This window comes from Orbicella franksi, chromosome 6, assembly GCF_964199315.1.
Source record: "Orbicella franksi chromosome 6, jaOrbFran1.1, whole genome shotgun sequence".
NCBI lineage: Eukaryota > Metazoa > Cnidaria > Anthozoa > Scleractinia > Merulinidae > Orbicella > Orbicella franksi.
Genome location: NC_138150.1, coordinates 25,928,306 through 25,950,352, shown reverse-complemented (window position 1 = coordinate 25,950,352; position 22,047 = coordinate 25,928,306). Strand labels below are relative to the sequence as shown.

The window sequence follows — 22,047 nt, the reverse complement described above, 5'->3', positions numbered from 1 at the left end:
TCGTTAATTCAGTGATGTCACCAGACACAAGATCGACGCCTCCAACAGAGAATATCTACCGCATTGTCCTGCCTTTTAAAGACCAGAAATCAGCGGACATAGTAAAGAAACATCTCTCGGACTTGAGTAATAAACTTGATCACAAACTACAGCCGGTGTTCAGAAGCCGTAAAATTGGCGATGATCTCAAAGTACAAGAGCCAAAACCACCTTTGATCAATCAACAGTGCGTTGTTTATAACTATATATGTGATCTGTGTGATGCAGAATACGTCGGTTACACTAGCCGTCATCTTTACAAGCGCATTGAGGAACACCGATTTACCGCCATCGGAAAACACCTTCAAAATGAACACCGAGTTGATACAGTTGGTGACCTGACTAACAACTTTAAGATCCTAAAGAAATGTCAGGGAAAGTTCGATTGCTTGATCCACGAAATGTTGTGGATTCGCAAGAAGAAACCGAGCCTTAACACACAGTCAGACTCCATTCGCGCAAAAGTATTTGTTTAGGCTTTGAACAGACACTGAACTCATTACCAGTGTTTGACACCTCATTGGAATGAACATGAACATTGAACAGCTATCTTAATCTTAATTTATTCAATTTCGCACCTCTACCATTGGTATAAATTAATTTACTTTTCGCACAAATATTTTTTAACTTGAAAATGGTGCCAGGATGACACCGAAACGTCGTTGCTCAGTTTTTTCGCTAATCTTTATCGTTAACCTGAGGAAAGATGCGCTTTTAACTGATAGGTGAGATCCGAAATTTCTACAATTTACCGATAGCTAAAAAATGGGCTAAAATTTTAATTGAGTGTTGAAAATTCAGCCCTTACCCCCCTCCACCATGCAGACTCTCTCAATTGTGCATGAAGAGCCTCGATACAGTGATCTGTGCAGATAGTCCAATCGTTCTCAAAAACTTTAATTAAATAATAGAAAAGCGGCGCTTTTGGATTTAATCATTTGGCGCAGATTACTAGGCTAGATCTGTCTCGCAGATCTCATTATACAGTGCCATCCCCAACCTTCTCCAAGGATATTAATTATTGTGCGAGTTTTGCGCTATCGCGCCATTTCGAATTAGAATGTGAAACCCTGGAGATTAGGCTGGGATTGTTTCTGAGACTAACGTCTTGAACAAAAGCCTGGGAATGAACGTGAATCTGTCTGAATTCTTAATTACATTTAAAGTACGCGTTAAGTAGAACTGTTGATATCTTACACAAAAACCCGCCCTTGTGGAGTCCCCTGAATATAAAGTTCCCGCTATCAGCCGGTTTGTCCCTCAAGTAGATCTGCCTTAGAAACGGGTTTTCTTTCTTTCTTGTCACCGCCACCACGCTTTCCGGGAATCTTGTATCTCTTTTCAGGGAAAAGTTCTTCATACAACACATCAGTTCGGTCAATAAGTTTCTCAAGTCGGTTCTCGAGCTCTGAGACTGTGTCCTCGTGCAGACCTGTGATCATGAGAGAGTGGCGTTTTCTGCCCAACACGTTGACGGCCTTGACGCGATTCGCCGCTGTGTCCCAAAGAACACGTCCGCGACTGTGCGGCCTTCGCGTCTTACCAATTCCCGACCAAAGCTTAAAGCGCTCGATGATGAAATCGACGATCTCGTATTCATTCGATTGCTTGTCATTGTCGTGTTTGACGACGCGGAAGGAATCCACCACTATGGACAGAAACATGTTGATGAGGACAAATGACATCATGAACATGAACCCAAAGAAGAAGAGGGGACCAAGAATGCGATTGGCGTCGCGCATCTCAAAGTAGGCCGTCCTTCCCAGCATCAGGCTCAGGAGGGACGTGAGCGAGGCGACCACACTGCGGTAGCTATGTAGTACGGGTCCGAAAACCAACGCGGCGACCAGCGTGAAGGCGGTGAAGACAATGCCCCAGACAATACTGAACATCAGCAAAGGATAGTAAGCGTACTTGAGCGTGGATGACAATAGAGAGAAGCGCTTGTTAAATCGGAGCAGCTTGTTTAGTTTTATGTTGGCAAGGAGGACAATTATGGCCAAGATGAACGTATAGGTCTCGTCCCAGTACCCCGCGAACTGAAAGCTCTTGAAGTGGAATGGATCCTGTCGCACTAGATCTAGGACGTTTCTGACTGTGAGTGCGCGATAAACGTAGAGCACTATGGCTGCGAAGGTAAACAAGATGATGCCTAACTCAACACAATTCCAAAACTCTTTGAGATAAGCTTGGATGCCGGTTTTATAAATGCGCTTGACTTCACGATACGTGAAAAACAGGATGAACATCACAAATATGCTCTCGCACGCCAGAACCAAGAACATGATGTTGTTAGTGAAGTCGTACAGGCGCGCAGTCAGGATACTAGCGTAGGGTATGATGGCGCCAGTGGCGGGAAATTCTGCCACGAGCGTGATAATGCAGAACAAGTTGCTTTGTGCGTTGTAGATGGTGAACTCTGTCAAGATGGCGCGTGTGTGACGATCGATCCAAAGATCGTTCTGGAGTTTTTCTATTCGGTCGCGATTTTCCATGCCAGGTTCAAGGACGATCACGTAGCTGCAAGAAGAAACAACAAAACGTTATGCCAGTGAAATGATACATCAAAATGAAAAACTTCACTTAGCAGAAAAGCAAAATAATTCCTTTGGAAGGTCTGTAAGGTTGTGCGCTTGTATATTAAATTCAGAAAGATATTTTCCAGCAACGCCTGCTAACAGCTGTTACGACCCTAGAGAAAAACTGCGTTCGCGTTGCACAGCATGTGGTTCACTTGACTACCAACGAGTCACAAAAAGCAATGAAATTTGCGAGGAAAACCTCAAGTGCTTTTCCATTGTGTACCTCATGGTTTTTCGGTATTTCCCATTTCAGACGGTTCTTACTTCATTTTGGATCAGGTCTACTCTTTTGAGCATAAGCAAGGAACTAAAAAAATGTGAAATGCCTCTTTTCTGACCTTATATTTATTTTCATTTGGTGGTCACCCACCTAGTTTAGATCTTTAGTTATTTTGGGTGACCAGCAACTGTATGTACTTTTAATTAATTTATTAATTAGTAATAAAATTAATTTTACAGTTCAAATAAACCTTGTTGTTGTTGTTAAGAATTATTTAATGATTCCTTTTCAAACAGCTCTCTTATTGTATCGCTCGGGTGTGAAGGTATCATGGTAGGTGGATTAACAGTGTTTAGAAATCGCGCTCTTACGCTGGCGCTTTGAAAAAAACATTCCATCAACCTACACATTTTCTGAAAGCTTAATAGTTATAAAATACAATCATATCTTTGAAATTTTCTGAAAAGTTTTTGTCGCAGTGATATTAAAAGAAATACCCAGAAACACTTTTTCCCTTAAACTGGTTCGCTTCCGCGCATGAATTATCGGAGCGGCGCGACTAAGGTATGGGTCGCATTTGGGAAAAGTTTTAATCTTTGCCGGCTAAAAAACACAAAGATTTGAAACCGCAACCGGAAAGAAAACCTTTTAGACAGAAACGGAGGGTCGCACTAGTGGTAGATAATTGTCAGTACCAAATTTCATATTTATTTGCTTGGCGATGTCATCCCAAGCTTTGCGGGCTTGACTGCTGTTGATGCGATCGAAATTCTCGGCCCACAGGTCGGAATCGCGTCCGTTCTCCAGCAATTTCGTGCAACTAGCACTTGTTGTAGTTTGTCCTTCAGCTTCAATGGCGGGACTAGTGTCCTCGAGTTCCTTCAACCATTCTTCTTGGTTACAGAGCGACCCACGGTCGCTGAGGGCCAAAGATCTTGTTCGACGCTGAACTACTGGGTACTACTGGATTTTTGCCTCTTGGGCTTCTTCGAAGAAAAAAATGGGCAAGAAATTTTCTTGCGCTTTCGTCCTGATGCTTGCGATGAAAAAACCAGATCGAGAAGAGTTCGTGTGCAGAGATGAAATATCACACCGCAATTCGCATTTCACGTGACAACTGGCGGTGAATTTTGATTAGAGGTGTCAACGCGCCGTAAGGGGTTAATGAGATTCAAAAATAGTTTTTCTCTTTATCTTAAAAAGTAAAAGAACTTTTTTCTCATTCTTTTTGCAAAATTTTTATCTCAGTCTTCTCAATTTGTAAAGCAAAAAAAGATTTTTTTGCACTTTTCGTAAAAATTTACCTACCATGATACCTGAAAATGTCATCTTCATCTCTCATCTTCAGTTTTCATTGTCGTTTTACAGCCGATGCTGGTATACTAGTTTTCCCCTTCAAAATGATATTATTGATTGTTCCACTTCGCGTCTTCTCCCTGCTGTTTCGTATAGCAAGAATCGTTTTAAAAAAATATGTCGCTTGGCAACGCTGAACTGCTAAAGTGATAATTCTCCTTTCCAATCAGGAAGTACTATTTGAGAGACACAGAGGCCTCATGGTTAGTGTGCTCGTCTCCGGATCGAGCGGTCCGGGTTCGAGCCCTGGCCGGGGAACATTGACTTGTGTTCTTGGGCAAGACACTACTCTGTCACAGTGCCACACCCAAGTGGATAAATGGGTACCGGCGAACTTAATGCTGGGGTGTAACCCTGCGATGGACTAGCATCCCATCCAGGGAGAAGTAGAACTACTCCTGGTCGCTTCATACTACAGAAACCGGGATAAGCTCCGGCCTGATGAGCCACTTGGCTCGCATGCAGACTTGAACAAATTAGCATGTAAGCTTTCGGTGATAGTGACGACAATTTGATAGTATATCAAAACATCACTTACCCTCCTCCACTGTAGGTGTTCAGCTGGGCCCAGAAGGGATACCCATCTAGCTGAGAAGCATTCTGATACCGCCATTGCATGTCGTCCCATGATATTTCGGTGTTGTAAGTAGTGATGTTTTCCCATCCCTCCGTGTAATCATTCTTATCGTCCTTAGTAATGAAGTATTCCCCGTAACATTCTTTAGTGATACCGTACACTTCTGTTGGAACTTCGCAGGATTCTAGGGAACGAAAAATGTCGAGATGGCCGGTCATTGTACATCTAGACATTAATCTACGAGTTGCCGTAAAATGCAATTATAAGCCCTTGGGTTTATTGACCGAAGCCAATATCGTAGCAAGGTTTTGGGTTGGGGGTTGGGTGACTGGGGCTGATAATTGATGGAGCCTATATTAGGGACGATTCATTTTTTAGGCGGCATTAAAATTGTTTGGAAATGAGATTACGAGATAACATTAAAGATTATGGCCATGTAATCTTCTTCTAGTTAACATATTGATTGGCAACTATTTGAGTGAAACAAAGGGATCTTATATGCAGTAGGGAAGAGGATAGAGGACCCCAAAAGAACAGTTGCATGAAATGTTTTATTTTCCTTGCTCAAGTACTGAAAAAAAGAGGTTGTTTAAGGAAAACTAACTTCCGCCACGGAGTTTTCGGCCAATTTTTGCAAGTCATGCAGTCGTATGATGAAATTTGGACTCCACTCAGTCTTATTACCATTATTTACTGTTGGATTCGGAATAATATATCCAATTAGAGCTTGGAATCAGTTGGATCTTGCAAATGAATGCTAGTTAAACCCTGTTTCGCCTTTTCTGATGTTTTCTCGTGACTAACTAACCTTTCTTTATTCTGACGAGTCTCATCCTCGCTGCTCCTACCATCTGACTGTAGCCATCAGCCATAAATCCGTCGGGATTTCTTGCTTGGCCATTGTACCATGTTTTGGGGAACAATCCGTCCAAGAACTGAGTGCGAGACCAATTCCAGAACTCTTTCTCGTTGGTTAACTGTTCAGGAAACAGGGTGAAAATTAGGTCCTCGCCTTACAAGCAATGAACTTTTGTTTCAGTGACATGACTGTCAACTAGCTAAGCTTAGTGCTTGTATAGCTAAGTGCATGATCACTATGAATAAGACTGACATTCTTTTTTTTTTACATTTTTTACGTCCAATCGATTTGGTCTCACGTGAATCGCTAGAATTTACCACGCAACAAAGAAGTCATGCAAACGCCTTAGTGGAATGAGTCTGAAGAAGATCTCAATGTAACTAATTATGAAAGCAATATACGAGTGTTGAAGAAATCATGTCATAGCGTTATTTCAATAAATGACGTAAAATTAAAATCGGGGTAAAACATGTGTCCTCTTCCTTCTCCGTTTGGATTCAGCTTCCAGTGAAGCCGGACAGCGCCGGGTCGAACGTGACGTTCAATACTCACATTGGAAAAGTCCCCGCCGCCTATCACGTTGTAAAGGTTTTGAGTCTGATGGTAAGCAATCTGGTCGCGGTGAGTATACGCAATCATCAGCAGCAGAGCCAGAAATACGTAGAAGGTCACGACTTCACGGATGACAGAATACATTTTTCGTTCCTTCATTCTGGCTGCTCTCATGGCGATTAGTTTCGCTTGATCGGGAGGTAGAAGCGTTGTTTTCTTGCTCCTTGCCTCGCCCGGATTCGCACCAGACTGTTGGATAAATTCTTCGTCCTCAGCAAGTTTGAGTGCTTCTTCTGTGATTTCGAATTCACCTTTGTCAGGTTTTTTAACGACAAGGGCAAAGAACACAGCCAAGCCAAGTACCTAAGATCACAGTAAAACGACAGTTAGTCAACTGTTGAGTTTCTCAGTCCGGGACGAAAGCTAACGATCTGTAAAAACACTGTAAGTAGTTATAGAAACGTTATCTTTTGGCGGTAGTTTTGAGATAGAAACGTTGTCTTTTTTGGAATTATGGCTGGTGTTTTTCTCTAACCCTTAACGGAATCTGCGTCATTCCAAAACCAGTATCTGTGCTATTGAGTTCAATGTAACAATCACCTTTCCTTAATGATTTTGCATATCGCAAAAACTCATTTGTCAATAACTCTTTGTAAACTGTTTGTTCGTACCTTGAGTGGCTGTGTGACGAACACATCCTGCACGAATGACACACACGACGAAAACAGCCACTGAAGGGACCTGATATTTTTAAGCTCCATGCCGTAAAAGACGACGACCGCAGCAGATCCAGTGGTGAAGACGAACAGCAAAAACCAGGCCACATACACGAAGTAGTGAGGTAGAGTATTCCTCTTTTTGAACCACAACAGTAAGCGGCGTGCACGAGATGTCGGAGCTGCACGAAAATAAAAACAAAATCAGCATTCATTTCCACTTCGGGTGAATCAGAGGGAAAACTCTGTCTCTTACCTATCTCGAAAGTGGTGCTGAGCCTGCGATCGATTAGCAGCGGACTATCGGTAAAACTTGCGCGGTCTACGTCAGTGTGTACGTCATTGATTGACAGCCGGGTCCTGTTGTTTTTTTCTCGCGAGGAATCCAGGCTGTTGCTTGATCCTTTAGCAGATTCGTCCGACGATTCTTTTAACTGGTTGTAGTTCTCGAGGTTCTCTTCGGTGAAGGACAGAGCAGGCGGCGATAGTTGTTGTTTCTTGGGTTTTATTTTTGGCTTTGGACGGACGTTGCGAAAGATCTGTACCACGATCAAGTTAATTGGAAAGACGATAAGACTTGAAATGATTCCTACGAGTACCTGCATAGACCGAATAAAAACGGAAAGAGCACAATGAGTTTTTGATAGTTCACTCAGTAAAGCTGAGCAACGGTTTGTGTCGGGGGCCCTGAAAGGGACTAAATTTAGGGTCTATAAAGGGGCACAATTTAAGGTCACAAAAGGGGTACAGTTTAGACGTTAATAAAGAGACATGATTAAGGATCAATAAAGGCACACAATTTAGGGAGAAAATTTTAGGAACATACTTTTGTGATCACTTACTTACTTTAAAGGTTAATAGAGGGGAGGGGAGGGGACATTTTAAAGGCCAACAGTGAGGTAAATTAATCATGAGGGAAAAAAGTAGCAGGCAATAAGGGCTGGGAACAGTCTAGGATTTAAGGCGGGGGTTAACATGAAGGCGGTATTTGGGCTGGGTATTATGGTTTTAACACACATATCTCGTTCACGTTTCAAGCAGTCAAAAATCTCTCTGCTCACCCGTCATATCTACGTTTTGGGCTGTTTTGTAATTTTTTTGGTGATTTTTGGGTATATTTGGGGATAAATAGTTAATCTCAAAGGATTAGTAAATTTATGGAAACAGGAAATTTTGAAGATTTAATGTTGTTTTAAAATTAGAATTTGAAGTTAAAAATTGGCAGACGTACACCAAAAAGTTTTCCACCAACCTGGGGTGCCGTTTCGGGGGGCGTTCAACAGTCAACTTTTTCCTTTTAATCCCTCTTTAAACTTCCTAAAACTTCACTTAGATTCAGGTAGACCCCCGCCTTAATAGAGGGACCCAACTTAGATCCTCACCGATGTCTTCACCTTTAGGCCATCGCTCCTGCCTGGTCACAGAAGGCCAACAGAGAAACAAAATGGAATGGACTGGAACCAAAATACTTCCTCACCAGACAACAGTCAAGGGCGAAAAGCTAACTTACCTGATTCCACGTGAAGACAACCGAGCCAATTTGCTGCACGTTCGATGGATCGTCTTGTCTTTCATAGTACATACCGCTGGCCATCATTGACATGAACAATAGGCACAGGCAACAGGACAAGCGCTGTACTCGCGTAAATCGGCTGTTAGCTGGACGAGCAAGGACTGAGAACCATAAATGACTGTCGCTGAGGTTACGGCGAGTCCTGGCAACAAACAGATGGCCAAATTCCGTGAGTTCAGCTTTACTAGCCAGCGGTACCAGCCGTTCAACCTGCGAGAACATGAATTAATATTATTCAGTGGGGGATAAATGCAGTGTCTGTAACAATACACTTAATTAGGAACACTGAGAGATATGTATCCTTCAAGATTATCCAATCAAATACTAGCGCGGGTATAGCGCTTTCGGAGCTGTCGCGCCTGACACATGTAACAAGACGGGATCTTCGCCCTCAAAGTGTTTTTGTTTTCGATCCCGAATGGATGATTTGTTGAGATACTGATTGAAATCAAGACCAAGTTTAGTCGAATTCTAGTAGACCAGTCTAAACTTGTAGCCCCTGAAGAAGGTCTGGTTTCCGAATGAAAGCATTGACCAAATATATTTAACTATTTGTTTGTTTTATCTGATTCTGACTCAATCTCTTCTCCCTGCCGCGCGGATCAGTTTACCGTTTTCAAGATTTAGGATCCAGTTTTAAAGAGAGTGAATAGCGCTATCCGAAGGATAAATCACAATTCAGTAGATCTCTCTTCTCCGCAGAGGCTCAAGGGTTCTTTTCGGATGGAGAAAATCCGCTGAGAAATGCGAGTGCAGGCGCAAGGCTACAAGATGGGTGAGTCGACTTTGCGCCTGCATTCACCTCGCACAGCGGATTTCTATAACGAACGTTCGAGCAAGTCAATAGCAAGTCAATAGCATTATCCACTCTTTGAGCAGTTGGGTCCAATTTTACCTCAGACCCGGGCTCTTCTTTAGCTAGTCGCTGCAATTTTGTTCGTTCTTAGCAGTTTTCAGCCATAACTAACCTGCCCATCCTCCTCGTCAACAGCAAGCCACCTGTTACAGATGAAGTAATAGCGCTCATCTGTCTGCAGATCAATCACCATGATACGGCTTAAGAACAGCGAGCCTCCTGTGTTATCATGCCAGATCCTGATGTACTGAATCGACCCCAGGTCAAAGGGCGTGGTCAGAAGGAACGTATCTTGGCTCCCACGCTGAAAAGGATTTCTGTCGGGATCCTCCAGGGCCCTTGCCTCGCTGTCTTGCTCGTCACCGTACAAAATGATGCTGACTTTAGATTTGGAGCCAGCGTTACGACGCATGCCCGTCCACAGGGTCAGCTCGTAGCGGTACGGGTCTGTCGGGTCATTATCCCGCAACGGACAAACACCAACCTAGAACAAAAGGCCCTTGGCGTGAGTGTCTTTATTTCGCAGTTTTCACGCGTTTCACTAGTTCTCTGAACATTTTTAACGTTATTCACCGTCCTTGTCGTCGACTTTAATTACTGCATTAGTGATCATTCTCGCCCAAACCAAGTGAATCATCTGTAACTAGTAGAATGCATAGATACCCCAAGGCATAGAATGCACTGGTGCCCTACAACGTAACGTAAACAGCCCAGGTACCTCACAACACAGCGTGCAGTCGCAGAACAGTAAGGAAAATCAAAAGAAACTTTCAAAATATTCAAATATAAAGACATCAAAGTGAACTATCTAGCAGATCGCGAACGAAAATACTGTCGTCTAATCCACTTCTTCGCTGTTCTCAAGCACCCAGGCCCTTAGCAGTCATTTACCTTGATAACGTCAGCTCTGTCTTTTCGTCTCGCCCAAACGAGGCCCACAAAATAAAGCGAGAAGATGACGCCTACAAACACCAGCATGGCATACCCTTCCTTAAACTTGGTAAATGATGGGGGCCCAATTGGATTAGGTTTCACATTAAGGGAGCCAAAAAAAGTGGCGTGGTTGCACCGACAATGCGTGACCTGACTCGAGGTCTGCTCGCCAACCTGATGAGAAAAAAAGAGAAAAAAATTGTCACTCGAAAATATTGTCGCAACTATTTTAATTTAAACAGTTATTTTTTATGGTATATCAGGAAGTATCATGCGGGAAATGTAATTCATTATAGGTCAGGGGGATCATAAGAATTATGGCTCGGTAATAACCTTGAGTCCTATCAAAATAGAAGATGCAGTAGCTCTCGTAAGCTGCCATTATTTTATTATTGTAGCAGATGTTATTATTTTAAGGCTACGGGCATTGTTTCTGATGTTTTTTTCCGGTTCCCTTAAAAGGTATCGAGCTATTCATGTGAAACCTTTGGAGAGCTGCTACTAGACCCATCAGAATGGAATCTCAGACCCTGGGGCACGAAAAACTAAATCAACTCGTCCCCAGGGCACTTTTCCTTTCCAATCGGGAAAGACAGGAAGCGACAAGAACTCCGGGGACTAGATTCCAAACAAACGTATGTCAGTGGCAGGATATGCACCCTTCAACGAGTAAAACTTAACCTTAGCTTGACCATGAACAGCGCAGCTTGCGCAGTCAGTAAGCAATACGTTGAGATAAATTTCAAGTGTAAGAAATAAAAACTGAAGGCACTTTCTTACCTTACAACCATCCTCGAGCCATTTGCCTTCCTCCATGCTCCAAAACATGCATCTTGCAGAATAAATGGCTACAGTATAATTCACCTGCACTCCACGTGATTCGTTGCCGGATACCTCGCGCTCTGGAAACGGCCCCGTGACCATGACGGTCAAGTTGAAAAAGACTGGCCTCGAGGGTAATTCCTCAGCCCTGTACGTGAAATTATCAACTTTGCGGAAAGGCGACGATGGCGCGTCTTTGTCCTCAGACTTTGGCGAGAAACTAAGCTCGTACTCGCCAGGAGAACCCTCTTCAAAAGTGATGTTAAGAAGGGCTGTTAACGTTTTGTTGTTTTCTGGTTTTACGTGAACTAGTAATGGATAGTATTTGTAGTCAGGAGGGAACTGGAAACGGTGGCTGTTCTTGGTTTCCGCCATGAATTCCTCACTGTAACTTTGAGACGTACTTGTTAAATCGGTCGGGATGTTGACTTCAAGATCCTCTGAGAGATCTTTAATTTTGATCTCTTTATCTCCTTGTTTTAATGCGAAACCTTGGGTCTGTTGAATATACGGCGAATTTATGGCATCTGAGAGGAAAACATTCTTCATTGAGGTATACTAGAAAGAAGGGGGAACAGAAAAGAAGAGTTCAGTAAAAAAACTTGGTATCCTCTGCACGCATTGATAGACAACAATATCTGGTGATATATATTTACCTGGACGTCGATGGGACCGTCGCCGCTTAAGTCTTCCACGACTACATTTGGACTCGGCAGACTAACCCGCACATCAGACGCCTCCGCGACGGTGTACACCGAGGTGTTGAAAGCGTTTTTTCGCGTGCGCCTCAGATTCATATAAAACGCTTTTGTTCTAACTACTGTTTCGCCTTCCTTAGCTACTCTCTTCTTTTGAATTGCTTCACTGACGAGGTTGATTGCCTTCAAGGTCGTATCTACCACATCTTTCGAATCTTTGGCATCCTGAAAACAACACCGAATGAAACGTAAAATGAAGAAATACCCCCGCATCGTATAGGTACTCTATTATACCTGGGGTTTCAACCCCCCGGGGGAGACTCCCATGTAAAAAGGTCAGGGGTGCCCGTCGTACTTTTTAGGGGTTAAAGGAGCTAGGTCATGCTATTTTAGGTAACTTTGTTTAATTTTGTTAATTATGAGCTCTAAACGTCAAATTGGCGGAGCAAGAGTCTTTCATTTGCAAAGTCACAGCCACATAACAACTGAGAATGATTTTCCAGCTGTGTAAATGACATTTTGATATAAACTGATATAAATTTGAAAAAAGGTGGGCCGACGTTTTTCAAATTTACCCAAACGCAATGCATTTTAATCCTCTCCAGTTTTGTCCATCCATGTCTTTTCTTGGCTTTCCTGTGTTTTGTTTGAGATCTTCTATAGTTTTGAGCCGTTTTTGTGATATTTTAGTTAATTCTATGACCATTTGATCAGTGCTGAAATTGCATAAAATCGCGTGACCTAGCCCCTTTAAAAAAGCATATTTGAAATATAAACCGCCTTCGCTTCTATTCAAATCCCTTCTAAACGGTTCAAAAAGGCATAGAAACAGGTAAATAACAGTACATTTATTTTAAATGATCGTGCTATTACTGATACAGTGTTCGGGTCCTCTGTGGTATATCCGCGTCCTTAGAGGGGACATGGTAAGGTGCTGCACAGTGGTTCATTCCTTCTGGCAAGGATGCCCCTCGAGGGACTGGGATCTACTCGGTAATGACCATAAACCATTTCGACGAGGAAGTAGCAAAATAACGTGTTAAATTACCTGTTGATTGTTCCGAGAACTAATCCGAATCGACCAAGCACGTGGTGGCGGACCGGTTGTCGGAAATATCTCCTTGATAACTGGGGAATGAAAGCACACTGAGTCATAACAGCTATTCCAACATCAGAACAGCAATTGAAAGGTCCAAGACGAACACTTCAATTTAAAAAAAAAAATTGAAAAATTAATTACGAACACCTAATTTTGCCAGCGGAGGCCTTGGCGAACCCTCTTCCCAATTTGACCACCCGCCCATGAACCGCGCGCGAAATGCGCTCGTTATATGGGGCGCCTGTCACCTAACCTTACCTCCATCAGGCGGAGGAAAGATTACGTGACGATCAAACAATAATTTCTGCTCAGTAGATTGCTGTTTAACATCAGCTTGCAGGCTCTCAATAGGAAACGAGATGCAAAGTAATTAACTTCTAACATACATATTTAGCAGAATGTTGCTCAAGATTTGGTCCTTAGATTCTCAATGACCGTTTTCTTGCATGCTTCTTGATTTGTTTGTTTGTTTGTTTGTTTATAAGACCAGCGTTTCACACTGTATACCTTGTTCGATGTAAGGTGAGGTAGTTTCTTTGGAGGCTTCCAACACGTTGGAAGAAGCAGTTAAAATCTCTCGTGATTGTTCCTCCACTATCACAGGTCCGAGATTTTGAGCGTCCTGATTCAAAAGAGAGCTCGCCTTCTCGATTATGTCTGCCCCTTTTTGCTAAAGGAAAACAAAAAATAAAGCTAATTTCAGGAGATACTGATTGATTAATTAATAAATTAATTAATTGAACTATGACAGGGAAAAAACAAATGGAACATGACGGAGACGGAAATTTTGATTTAAAAATAAGGTAATAAAAATAAATAAAACTTTATTAAGGTTTCTGAACATGAAGCCTGAGAGAAACTCATGCTAATAAGGAGACACAGACTACAAAATACAAAACTGAGAAGACGAAAATATCTACACTAAAATATGAATAATACAAAATGCAATTATTTGCTTCAAGTTCCTGCATACAATAATCCTGGTTTAGGTTATTTTCTCGTGTCTATTTCTCGTTTCTGGGCCTCACCGGACAAAAAAAATAAACCCACTTATACGTTACGGTGGCGGTGGTGGTCCGGTACTGACCAGCTGTCGTCTTAGAAAGCTCTGAGAATGCTCTTTTCAAGATTGCGGTCAAGCACTTTATCATGAATCTCTGGTTCGGGTGATTGCGCAAGCACTCCCTGCGTTTGACATTGAATTTGCATTTACATTTACATCGCGGTGTATCAATCTTTTGATAGAAACGTCGCGATGGATTAAAGAGGTTCAAATGTGTATGCGTTGTTTTCTTCCTCCACCCAAACAACAAAACCGCTACTCACTCTAAGAGTCTTCATTATTTGGAAAGAGAACAGGGAAAATGAAGTTGAAACTGCTTACTTGAGTTTTTGGCGTCAATTCTGTTTTGTGTTTAGTGGCTTCTATCAAGGCACCGACCGTCTGCTGAGCTTGAGTGGTGTCGGTTAAATCGACGCCCGTTAATTTATTGACCAACTCTGAGCGAATCTGAAAGAAAACAAACATGTGTTGAAGTATATCTAAACGCATTATTTACTGGCTGAGGAAGAGACTTCTTATTCGCTTGCTGTGTACTCAAGGCCTGTTCCACTTAAATTTTGGTGAACGAGCAAAACTCAATGCACGAATAGACAAAAAACAAATAGACAAGGAAAGACTTTTGGGGAATTTGATTAACAGGGTTAACCCCTAAACTTCCTTTTCGAATTTTTGTACATTATTTGTATTTATGAATTTGAATCAACATGTAGGCTAACACGATCTCTCTCAGGGAGAAGAAATGCTCGTTAAAAGCATGTCCGCCGAGTGTATGTGAAGGGTGTGTTGGAACGAAATGCGATGAAGCACGCGCGTTTGGAGTGTCGTTTTTTCCCCGCGCTTGATATCGGTCACATGCTTTCTCTTTGAAATGCTGACCATGCTCTTGGCGTGTGCATACATCTAGAGGAGCTTAAACTGATTTGTCCAAGAGTTTCGTAAGTTAAGACGCCAATCAACATTGTTATCACAAGGATCATCGTCGAATCGAGATCCAATGACGAGAGAACGTTTTAACGAGGATTTAAAGAATTTAAATTTTAACATTTTAAAAACGTCAACCAAAAAAAACCCAAGATGTGTATTTCTGCACACTGACTCTTGAGGCAAGCCGTCACCCTGCTCGACCCTGCTCTTAGTCCCCTTACCCTGTCAACCTCCCCTATCCCTTCCTCCTTTAAAATAAATCCCCCATTAATTACTCCCATTGAATGTGTCACCGACAATGCGCCACACGTGTTTACCTTGGTTCTTTCTTCACGCGTTCCGGTATCTGATTGGTTGCCGTAGTTAATGATTGACGTGACAGAGTTTACAAGCTGAACAACTTTTTGAGGGTCTTTCTTAGCATCTACTTTGTCCAGTTCTTTTCCAATGCTTTCACCACTTACTTCCTGATCTTCTCCTTTTTTCACCTGCATGAGAGAAATGTACAGGGATCAGCTTCTATTTTCTCTTTGCAATTTCAAACAGTATGCATGAGAATTAAGCAAATGATAGCTATGCAGTGGGAATTGTTTCCTCTTGACGAGTACAGTAAGAAGTTAATAGAGTATTTGAATGTTGATATCAGGGCTCATATTGAATTTCTTTTCACAGGCTAATTTTTAATAGCTTGAACCCTAATGTGCGACCATTCAAATGAAAGCTATTGAGCAGTACTTTTATGTGGTACTGTTTATTATGCTGTACAAGGTGGTTCTAACTTTCAAGTCTGTGGATAAAACCCTAGTGTGTGACCATTCAAATGAAAGCTATTGAGCAGTACTTTCATGTAGTACTATTCATTATGCTGTACAATATGGTTCTAACTTTGCAGTCTGCGCCTTACGTGTGACCGTACTTCCACGTGATACTGTTTGTTTTGCTGTTCAAGGTGATCCTCAATAAGTCATAAATTTAAAGACAAAAGCATTAGGACAAATTTGCCCTTTTGGCGCTTTTTCACACACGCCAAACAATAGAGTCGCGCGAGAATACAACTTCGCGTTCTTGTCTCTCTCCTGAGATCCACACCCTCTCGGGAAGGAGAGGGGCCCTACGGACGAGGGACGAGGTTGCCCCCTTACAACCCCCCACTTACAATTCTCATTAAAACTCAACTTCTAAAAAGACCCTAATCAGCCCCCGCCATTTTCGATGCCGTCGAAATTATTGATATTGCATGGTGAGGCGAAATCTTATTGCATTTCTGTAAGTTGTGTTTCTGAAAGTATGTTTAATCATCTTTAGTAGTTTCACAGTGATTTCCCCCGTTTCGACAAATAAAATGTCATAGCCAAACTCTCATATGTAAAACTAAAACGAAGGTGTGGCTGACTAGGGCCCTTTAAGACAGCGCAACTTGTGAATCATCTCACCGTGGCGTCTAGAAAAACGTCGACACAACACTCATACTTGTTGCAAATGCGAGCGGAGAGATTGAGCTTAAAGTCATTCTGCGGGTCTCCTACAGGAAGAAATCTTGACGGAGTCATTCTCTCGCCAAAATACCACAGCTGGTACACTTGAGATTCTGTTGATAGCGTATTTATCTCCGCCAAGTTCGTTATTTTCACTTGATAGCGAAATTTGTATGATATAGGGTTGTCCTTAGTTACCCAGTTTTCACATCCTATTTTGAACAAGGTCTTCACAGCTTCGCCGCTTTTAGGTCTGAAAGAAAAATAGGTGGAAGTGTTATACCAAAAATCAACATTATAAAGGCGTTACTCTGACGAGAAGCGTTGCGTGACGAAAGCAAACAACACTTCACACATTCTCTCCCCAGAGCTACTCGTTTTTCTAACGTTAACCACGTGACGAACATGAGGACGACGACGAGAAGAACATTAATTACAGTGAAACCTGTATTAAGCGAACACCCTTAGGACCATCACTAGTGTCCGCCGATACAGGGTGGCAGCTCTAATCAGGTTCTAATATAGTGTGCAATAATAGTTAGTTATTAAACCTTTTGTAACTCAGAGTAACACATTGTAAGATCAAAGACTGCTCATATCACAATGTCCAGTCAGTCAATGCATAAATCTGGAATAGTCTACTTAACTTAAAAACGACATCGCTGAACAATGTTAAAGGAGTCTGAGCTGAACTTTCAGCATTGAAAAGCCCTTGAAGTGTCCCCTTATTGCAGGTTTTGTGCAACAAAATGGCTTAATATTGGTGTGCGCGTCCGCTTAACAGAGGTGTCTGCTGAATGCAGGTTTATTTTACAGTAAATGTAGGAAGAAAATTTTGGGACTCAAGCTGAAGTCCACTTAATCGAGGGTGTCCGCTTAATACAGGTTTCACTGTAGTTGAGAAGGCGAAGCAAGAAGTTACGAGAAAAGAACGAAAAGGAACCCAAAACTTAATGTTTTACTTAATTAAAAGAAGAAAAAAAAAGGATTCTCTCTCGGCCTTTAATTCTAAGAGAGGCATTATAAATTCGCTAGACAATGAATGTCAATACACAATGAAGCGGACAGGTGATAACAATTGACAAATCATCACCTATGGGTTATACCAGTACAGCTTTGATGTGTTGACAAATTCTCATAACTAGCATTGAAATAAATAAATGCCAGTCAGTAACGAGAATTAAGACGTCGAGTACTTACGTGACTTTACAGTGTCCATTTTCCGGTGGTGAGGTTGTCTGAAAGGTAAACTGCACCGTAGTCTGGCGGTTCCCTCGTCTTCCCGTCAGCTGGGCTATGTATGTTGTATCTCTGTTTAGCTTATTCTCCTTTAAAACCAGGTTAATACTGTCCCATCCCAAAGCCGAATCAGTAGCATTGGTATTACCCGACAGTTTGTCTTCCTGACCATTACTATCCAGTAATTTCCAAGTTGTCTGCGTCAATTCTTCATCGCCCTTGCAGTTTGTGCATTTCCCTGCCAATGTGAGACGTTCGAATGGGTTTATCTTTTCCTGACAGTCTCGGCAACTGCAAAGCAAAGTATACTCAGTGTCTAGAAGTGTACTTCACATTAATTGGAAGATCGCGGCCATTTGGCATTCAATCCAGAGAGACTGAAGGGTGAGAGAATTCCCCCTTTAAGACTTATTCTAAAGGTAATCCCTTGCAAGTTTGAGTTTTTTTAAATGCGCCCAAAAACCCTTCATTGTCTCCTGCGAGGAGTTAAACATCCAAACGTATTACAGTTTCAAGGTGAGCGGCCCTACAGACTGAGGAAACTAAACAACAACAACAACAATATTTTTTGTGCTCTTTAGATTTTACATATATAGAGAGTGGTTTTCAATTTAGTGTCGCAAAACGAAAACCAAGGTAGTCACTCTGGCCAAGAGACGCTCTAGCCAATCACAAAGGACCCAGACAATACAGTGAACCAATCAAAACTCGAAGGAAAATATTGATAATAACAACTCGATAACTTACAAATTCGCTTACATTTTAGATATTTTTTCTTTGTGTTTCAGAAGATGCAAAATAAAAAAAGTACAAGCATTGAAGAAAAAAGAAGAGAAAAACAGAAAAACAAGAGCAAAAGAAAGAAAAAAACTAACTCCGTGTAGCTTTGTTTGATCTTACCGAATTGCAATGGTAGTGTAAATTGCGCACGCGCTGATAGGGTAACTTCCAATATATATCGGGTGTACTTCCGGTTTCTTTAAATGCTAAAGGAAACTCGGTTTTTCATTGAATCCAGCCTTTTTCAATGAGTTTCGATAAAATCCAACGTTGGAAACCGTAGCCATGCATTCTTATTTCGAAATCATGCTTTTTTCTTTAAAGAAAATAACGAATATTTCAATATTTTGAAATTCTCTCAAAATCTGACATTTAAAAAATGAAACAAAATTTATGCATAGCGTAATGAGGATTTAAATTAAAATATTAAATCAATGAAAAAAGTCCCGATAAAGTAATTTGCCTGTGAGCCTTTGCATTTTTTTAGTATTAGTCACATGACCAAGGGCGTGGCCTGATGACTTCATCACTGGTGTTACTGATCATGAAAAAGTTAAAACACATAAAATAACTGTGAATTAACTAAAAATGATGAGGTTATATGAGAATAACTTTTCCTTAGCCACGGATCGAAAAGATCAGTTATTGGGCCCTAAGCGAAACGTGTAGCGAGGCGTACTTGATGCAAAACCAATTACTGGTACTTTAATTTTCGACACTCTAATGAAAACCGCTCTAAGAAAAAGAAATTAAATCCTGGTTTAATATTTGGGATAGAGAGAGTACACCACGTAGAAATAGCAAATGTTTGCCGTGCTTAGTGGCTGGGCCATGAGGGAAAAATAGTTTGAAAAAGAGAAGAAAAGGACAAACATAAATGTATACAAGTGTAAAGCAAACACGTCACGCACACACACGAAAAAAAAAATACAGAAAAAAATTGGTTATGGGCTGTGTACTGATTAACTTTAGAAAGTAACTTAAGAAAATAACTCAGCAGCAGCTACACTTTTCATGTAAGAAAAACACTTACCTTATCTCTAAAGACGGAATGTTTGGGAGAAACTTCACACGTTGCTCTGCTGATTCGGATCGCGAGCCTTCACTCACTGTCACCTTGAAGACGTACGTGACATTTTCCCGAAATCTGTTTACACGGAGCGTCACGATGCCCTGATCGCCGACACCAGGAGGTTTGACGAACACGGTCGAATTGCAAAGTTCATCTGGAACTGCCAGCACTGAATTGTGCTCAAACCTGCACATCCAATCGAAGTTCAATTTACCGTCACGGTTGTCCGGGTCAAAAGAATTCGACGCGTCGAGTTTCAGTGAGGTCTTTGTGCTTGAATCAATTTCTAGAGCACTGCCCCCGCTGATTGAAGCCACGAGTTGAGAGCTTACGACTCTAAGGTGAGTGTTAAACCAGTATTTCTCCTCAGTCTGAGTGATTTTTGTGTCATTGTAGCTAATGTTTAGCGTGACAGAGTAGTTTCCGCTATCCAGACGCCTCGGTTCTAGTTCGAAGGACGCCCCCTCCATATCAGCCTTGGAAATTGGTTGAACTGGCGAGGGAGAGATATTCCACAAATATTTAGGATCTACTAATTCCTGGGAGCACTCCGTTGGCTTCTCTACGCGGATTTTCAAGAAATCAATTTCAGTCCCTCTGGTGATAATTTGAGGGTCTTTCTCTGTGTAGCTGTTTGGAAAATATATCGCTGGTGGACCACACGGCCGGGCTGTTACGTGAACAAACCTTTCTTCTTTGTACTCAAACACACGTGCTGTTATCGTGATGTTATATTCACCTTCCTTGTCGTACGTGTGTGTTACCTTCGTGTCGCCATCGTCGGTGACAACGTCCGTAGATAATGAGTCTTCCCCAAAATCAAACGTGTAGTTCACCGCCTGCTTAACAGAGACAGATATACCGACTTCGAACTGTTGTTTAGTAGCAATTTTTAACACTTTCTCGACGGTTGGTGCAGGGTGAAGCTGTATCAAAATCTCACCTATTTCACCCATGACTTGAACAGTAAATTGTAATGGCAATGGAGATGTTGATATGTTGTTCTTTGCCTTGATAGAACCAATCTTCTTTCCGTACTTAGTGTAACTAAGAAAAAAGGAAATCACAACTTAATCAGTTGTTCTGATGCTGTACGGAGGTTTGCAGAGACGTTTTCATAAATTGTCGAGAGCAGTTTCTCCCGAAGGGGATACTCCCAGAAAGATTGGGTGGGAGTGTGCGGGCGGCCTCCTAAAATCCTTCCCCTATTTCTTACCAAAACGTCTAAAGAACCACGCCCTTTGGGGCCGCACATACCTATATAGCCCTTACAAGGGAGTACCCCCCGGCAGTTTCTTCAGTTTTAATTCCTTTCGCGTTTCGTGAACATTACACCTAAATGCTCTAACCAATGAGATTGGTAATTTTGATTTTCAACCAATCAGTGAGGAGCAACATGAAAAACCAATCGCGAATCGACATTTCAAGTTTACAGCGTTAGACTCCGGTTGCAAGCTTGAGCGCTTTTCCCGCCAAAACTGCCGCTGCCAAGTGTCACAAGTTTGCAAAATCTAAACTTTCAAGCTAACTGAAATGTCTGAAATGTAAAAACATCTATTCTCGTTAAAAAGAGAAAGTTTTCACTCACCTATGTGAAACGTTAATAGGAGTGTTTTCAGCTGACTCGTAGAAGGCCTCGTAAGCCGGTGACCCGTCACCAAAGTCTACGGTTATCGTAACGTTTGTTCCGTTTACGACGACCGTTAAATTAAATGTTTGGTCCACGTTAATCTCCGACGGTGGTCTCTCCCTCCATGCTAATGACGCTGGCTTGAGTATCCTTATTACTAAAGCGGCGAACGCCGAGCTTATGTTGTTGCTGGCGTGGACAGAAATTGGAAAGAAACCTGCAATGGAATATCACTCACAATAAAACGATAAATCAAACACGCTTTTAGAAAAACGCACCTTGCATTGAAATAGCAATGTTACTGTTTAAAAGAAGGATCTATCCCCCGGTAGGGATGCTCGTCGCACCTTTTAGGGGTTAAAAAAGCGGTTTTGGTGCCTCTTAGGGTTTTCAGCCTCAAAAGGTCCACAGCGGGAGCTTATGGTGTACCCTTGAGGCTATTGAACCGAAAAAATATGACAGGAGATAATGTGTTGTTTTAGATTTGGTTCCTCTCAGGGGTAAAGCCACGCCCTCAAAACAAGATTTTGGTACCTCTTAGGGATTCTTTTCAAAATTTCCGGCGACCACCCCGCCCTTTTTATATGGGAGTCGCCCCCGGATCTATTCACGACTATGAGTTTTTTTTTTGTACTCTCACCAATGTGATCGTAGACTACTTCGGGGTTTTCCAGGGGATAACTTGTTCCTTTCGTTGTCCATACGTAGCTCACATTGCTTCCTTTGTCTGTGGCGCTCTGTAGGCGGATTTTCTGCCCTGTTGCATAGCTCACGTTTGTGAATGGTGTCATTATTTTGAGATTTTCGATGCGCTCCTAGAAGAAATGCAAAGCGGAAAATAATCATGACCTTGTAGGATGTATCTCACTTATAGCTTTTCCCAAGCTCTGCTACTCACGCCCTCGGTTTTACCGTACCCATATTCCCGGTTAACCAATCGGAAGCCGTGTCTACTGACATGACATCCTGCCCGCCTGTGAGT

General features: G+C 42.0%; 2 protein-coding genes across 2 annotated transcripts in view; one reads left to right on the top strand and one right to left on the bottom strand.

The window, feature by feature from the left end:
* The window catches only part of LOC145491222 (uncharacterized), a 2,503-nt gene extending 1,786 nt beyond the window's left edge, over window positions 1-717 (top strand). Inside the window, exon 1 of the mRNA XM_081470376.1 lies at window positions 1-717. This exon is cut by the window's left edge and continues 1,786 nt beyond it. Within this exon, the coding sequence (XP_081326502.1) occupies window positions 1-515 (515 nt within the window). The 3' untranslated portion in view covers window positions 516-717.
* Window positions 1-22,047, bottom strand: part of LOC145491221 (polycystin-1-like protein 2) — a 35,378-nt gene that overhangs the window by 2,963 nt on the left and 10,368 nt on the right. Inside the window, exons 8-27 of the mRNA XM_081470375.1 lie at window positions 21,706-21,880; window positions 21,024-21,282; window positions 19,397-20,482; window positions 17,545-17,874; window positions 16,303-16,597; window positions 15,187-15,357; window positions 14,267-14,392; window positions 13,390-13,552; window positions 12,832-12,911; window positions 11,742-12,008; window positions 11,044-11,643; window positions 10,222-10,437; window positions 9,443-9,814; window positions 8,412-8,684; window positions 7,158-7,500; window positions 6,857-7,083; window positions 6,186-6,548; window positions 5,583-5,751; window positions 4,736-4,958; window positions 736-2,559 (exon numbers count right to left, since the gene is read on the bottom strand). Coding sequence (XP_081326501.1) covers window positions 1,284-2,559; window positions 4,736-4,958; window positions 5,583-5,751; window positions 6,186-6,548; window positions 6,857-7,083; window positions 7,158-7,500; window positions 8,412-8,684; window positions 9,443-9,814; window positions 10,222-10,437; window positions 11,044-11,643; window positions 11,742-12,008; window positions 12,832-12,911; window positions 13,390-13,552; window positions 14,267-14,392; window positions 15,187-15,357; window positions 16,303-16,597; window positions 17,545-17,874; window positions 19,397-20,482; window positions 21,024-21,282; window positions 21,706-21,880 — 7,014 coding nt within the window. The 3' untranslated portion in view covers window positions 736-1,283. The remainder of the gene's footprint in view (window positions 1-735; window positions 2,560-4,735; window positions 4,959-5,582; window positions 5,752-6,185; window positions 6,549-6,856; window positions 7,084-7,157; window positions 7,501-8,411; window positions 8,685-9,442; window positions 9,815-10,221; window positions 10,438-11,043; window positions 11,644-11,741; window positions 12,009-12,831; window positions 12,912-13,389; window positions 13,553-14,266; window positions 14,393-15,186; window positions 15,358-16,302; window positions 16,598-17,544; window positions 17,875-19,396; window positions 20,483-21,023; window positions 21,283-21,705; window positions 21,881-22,047) is intronic.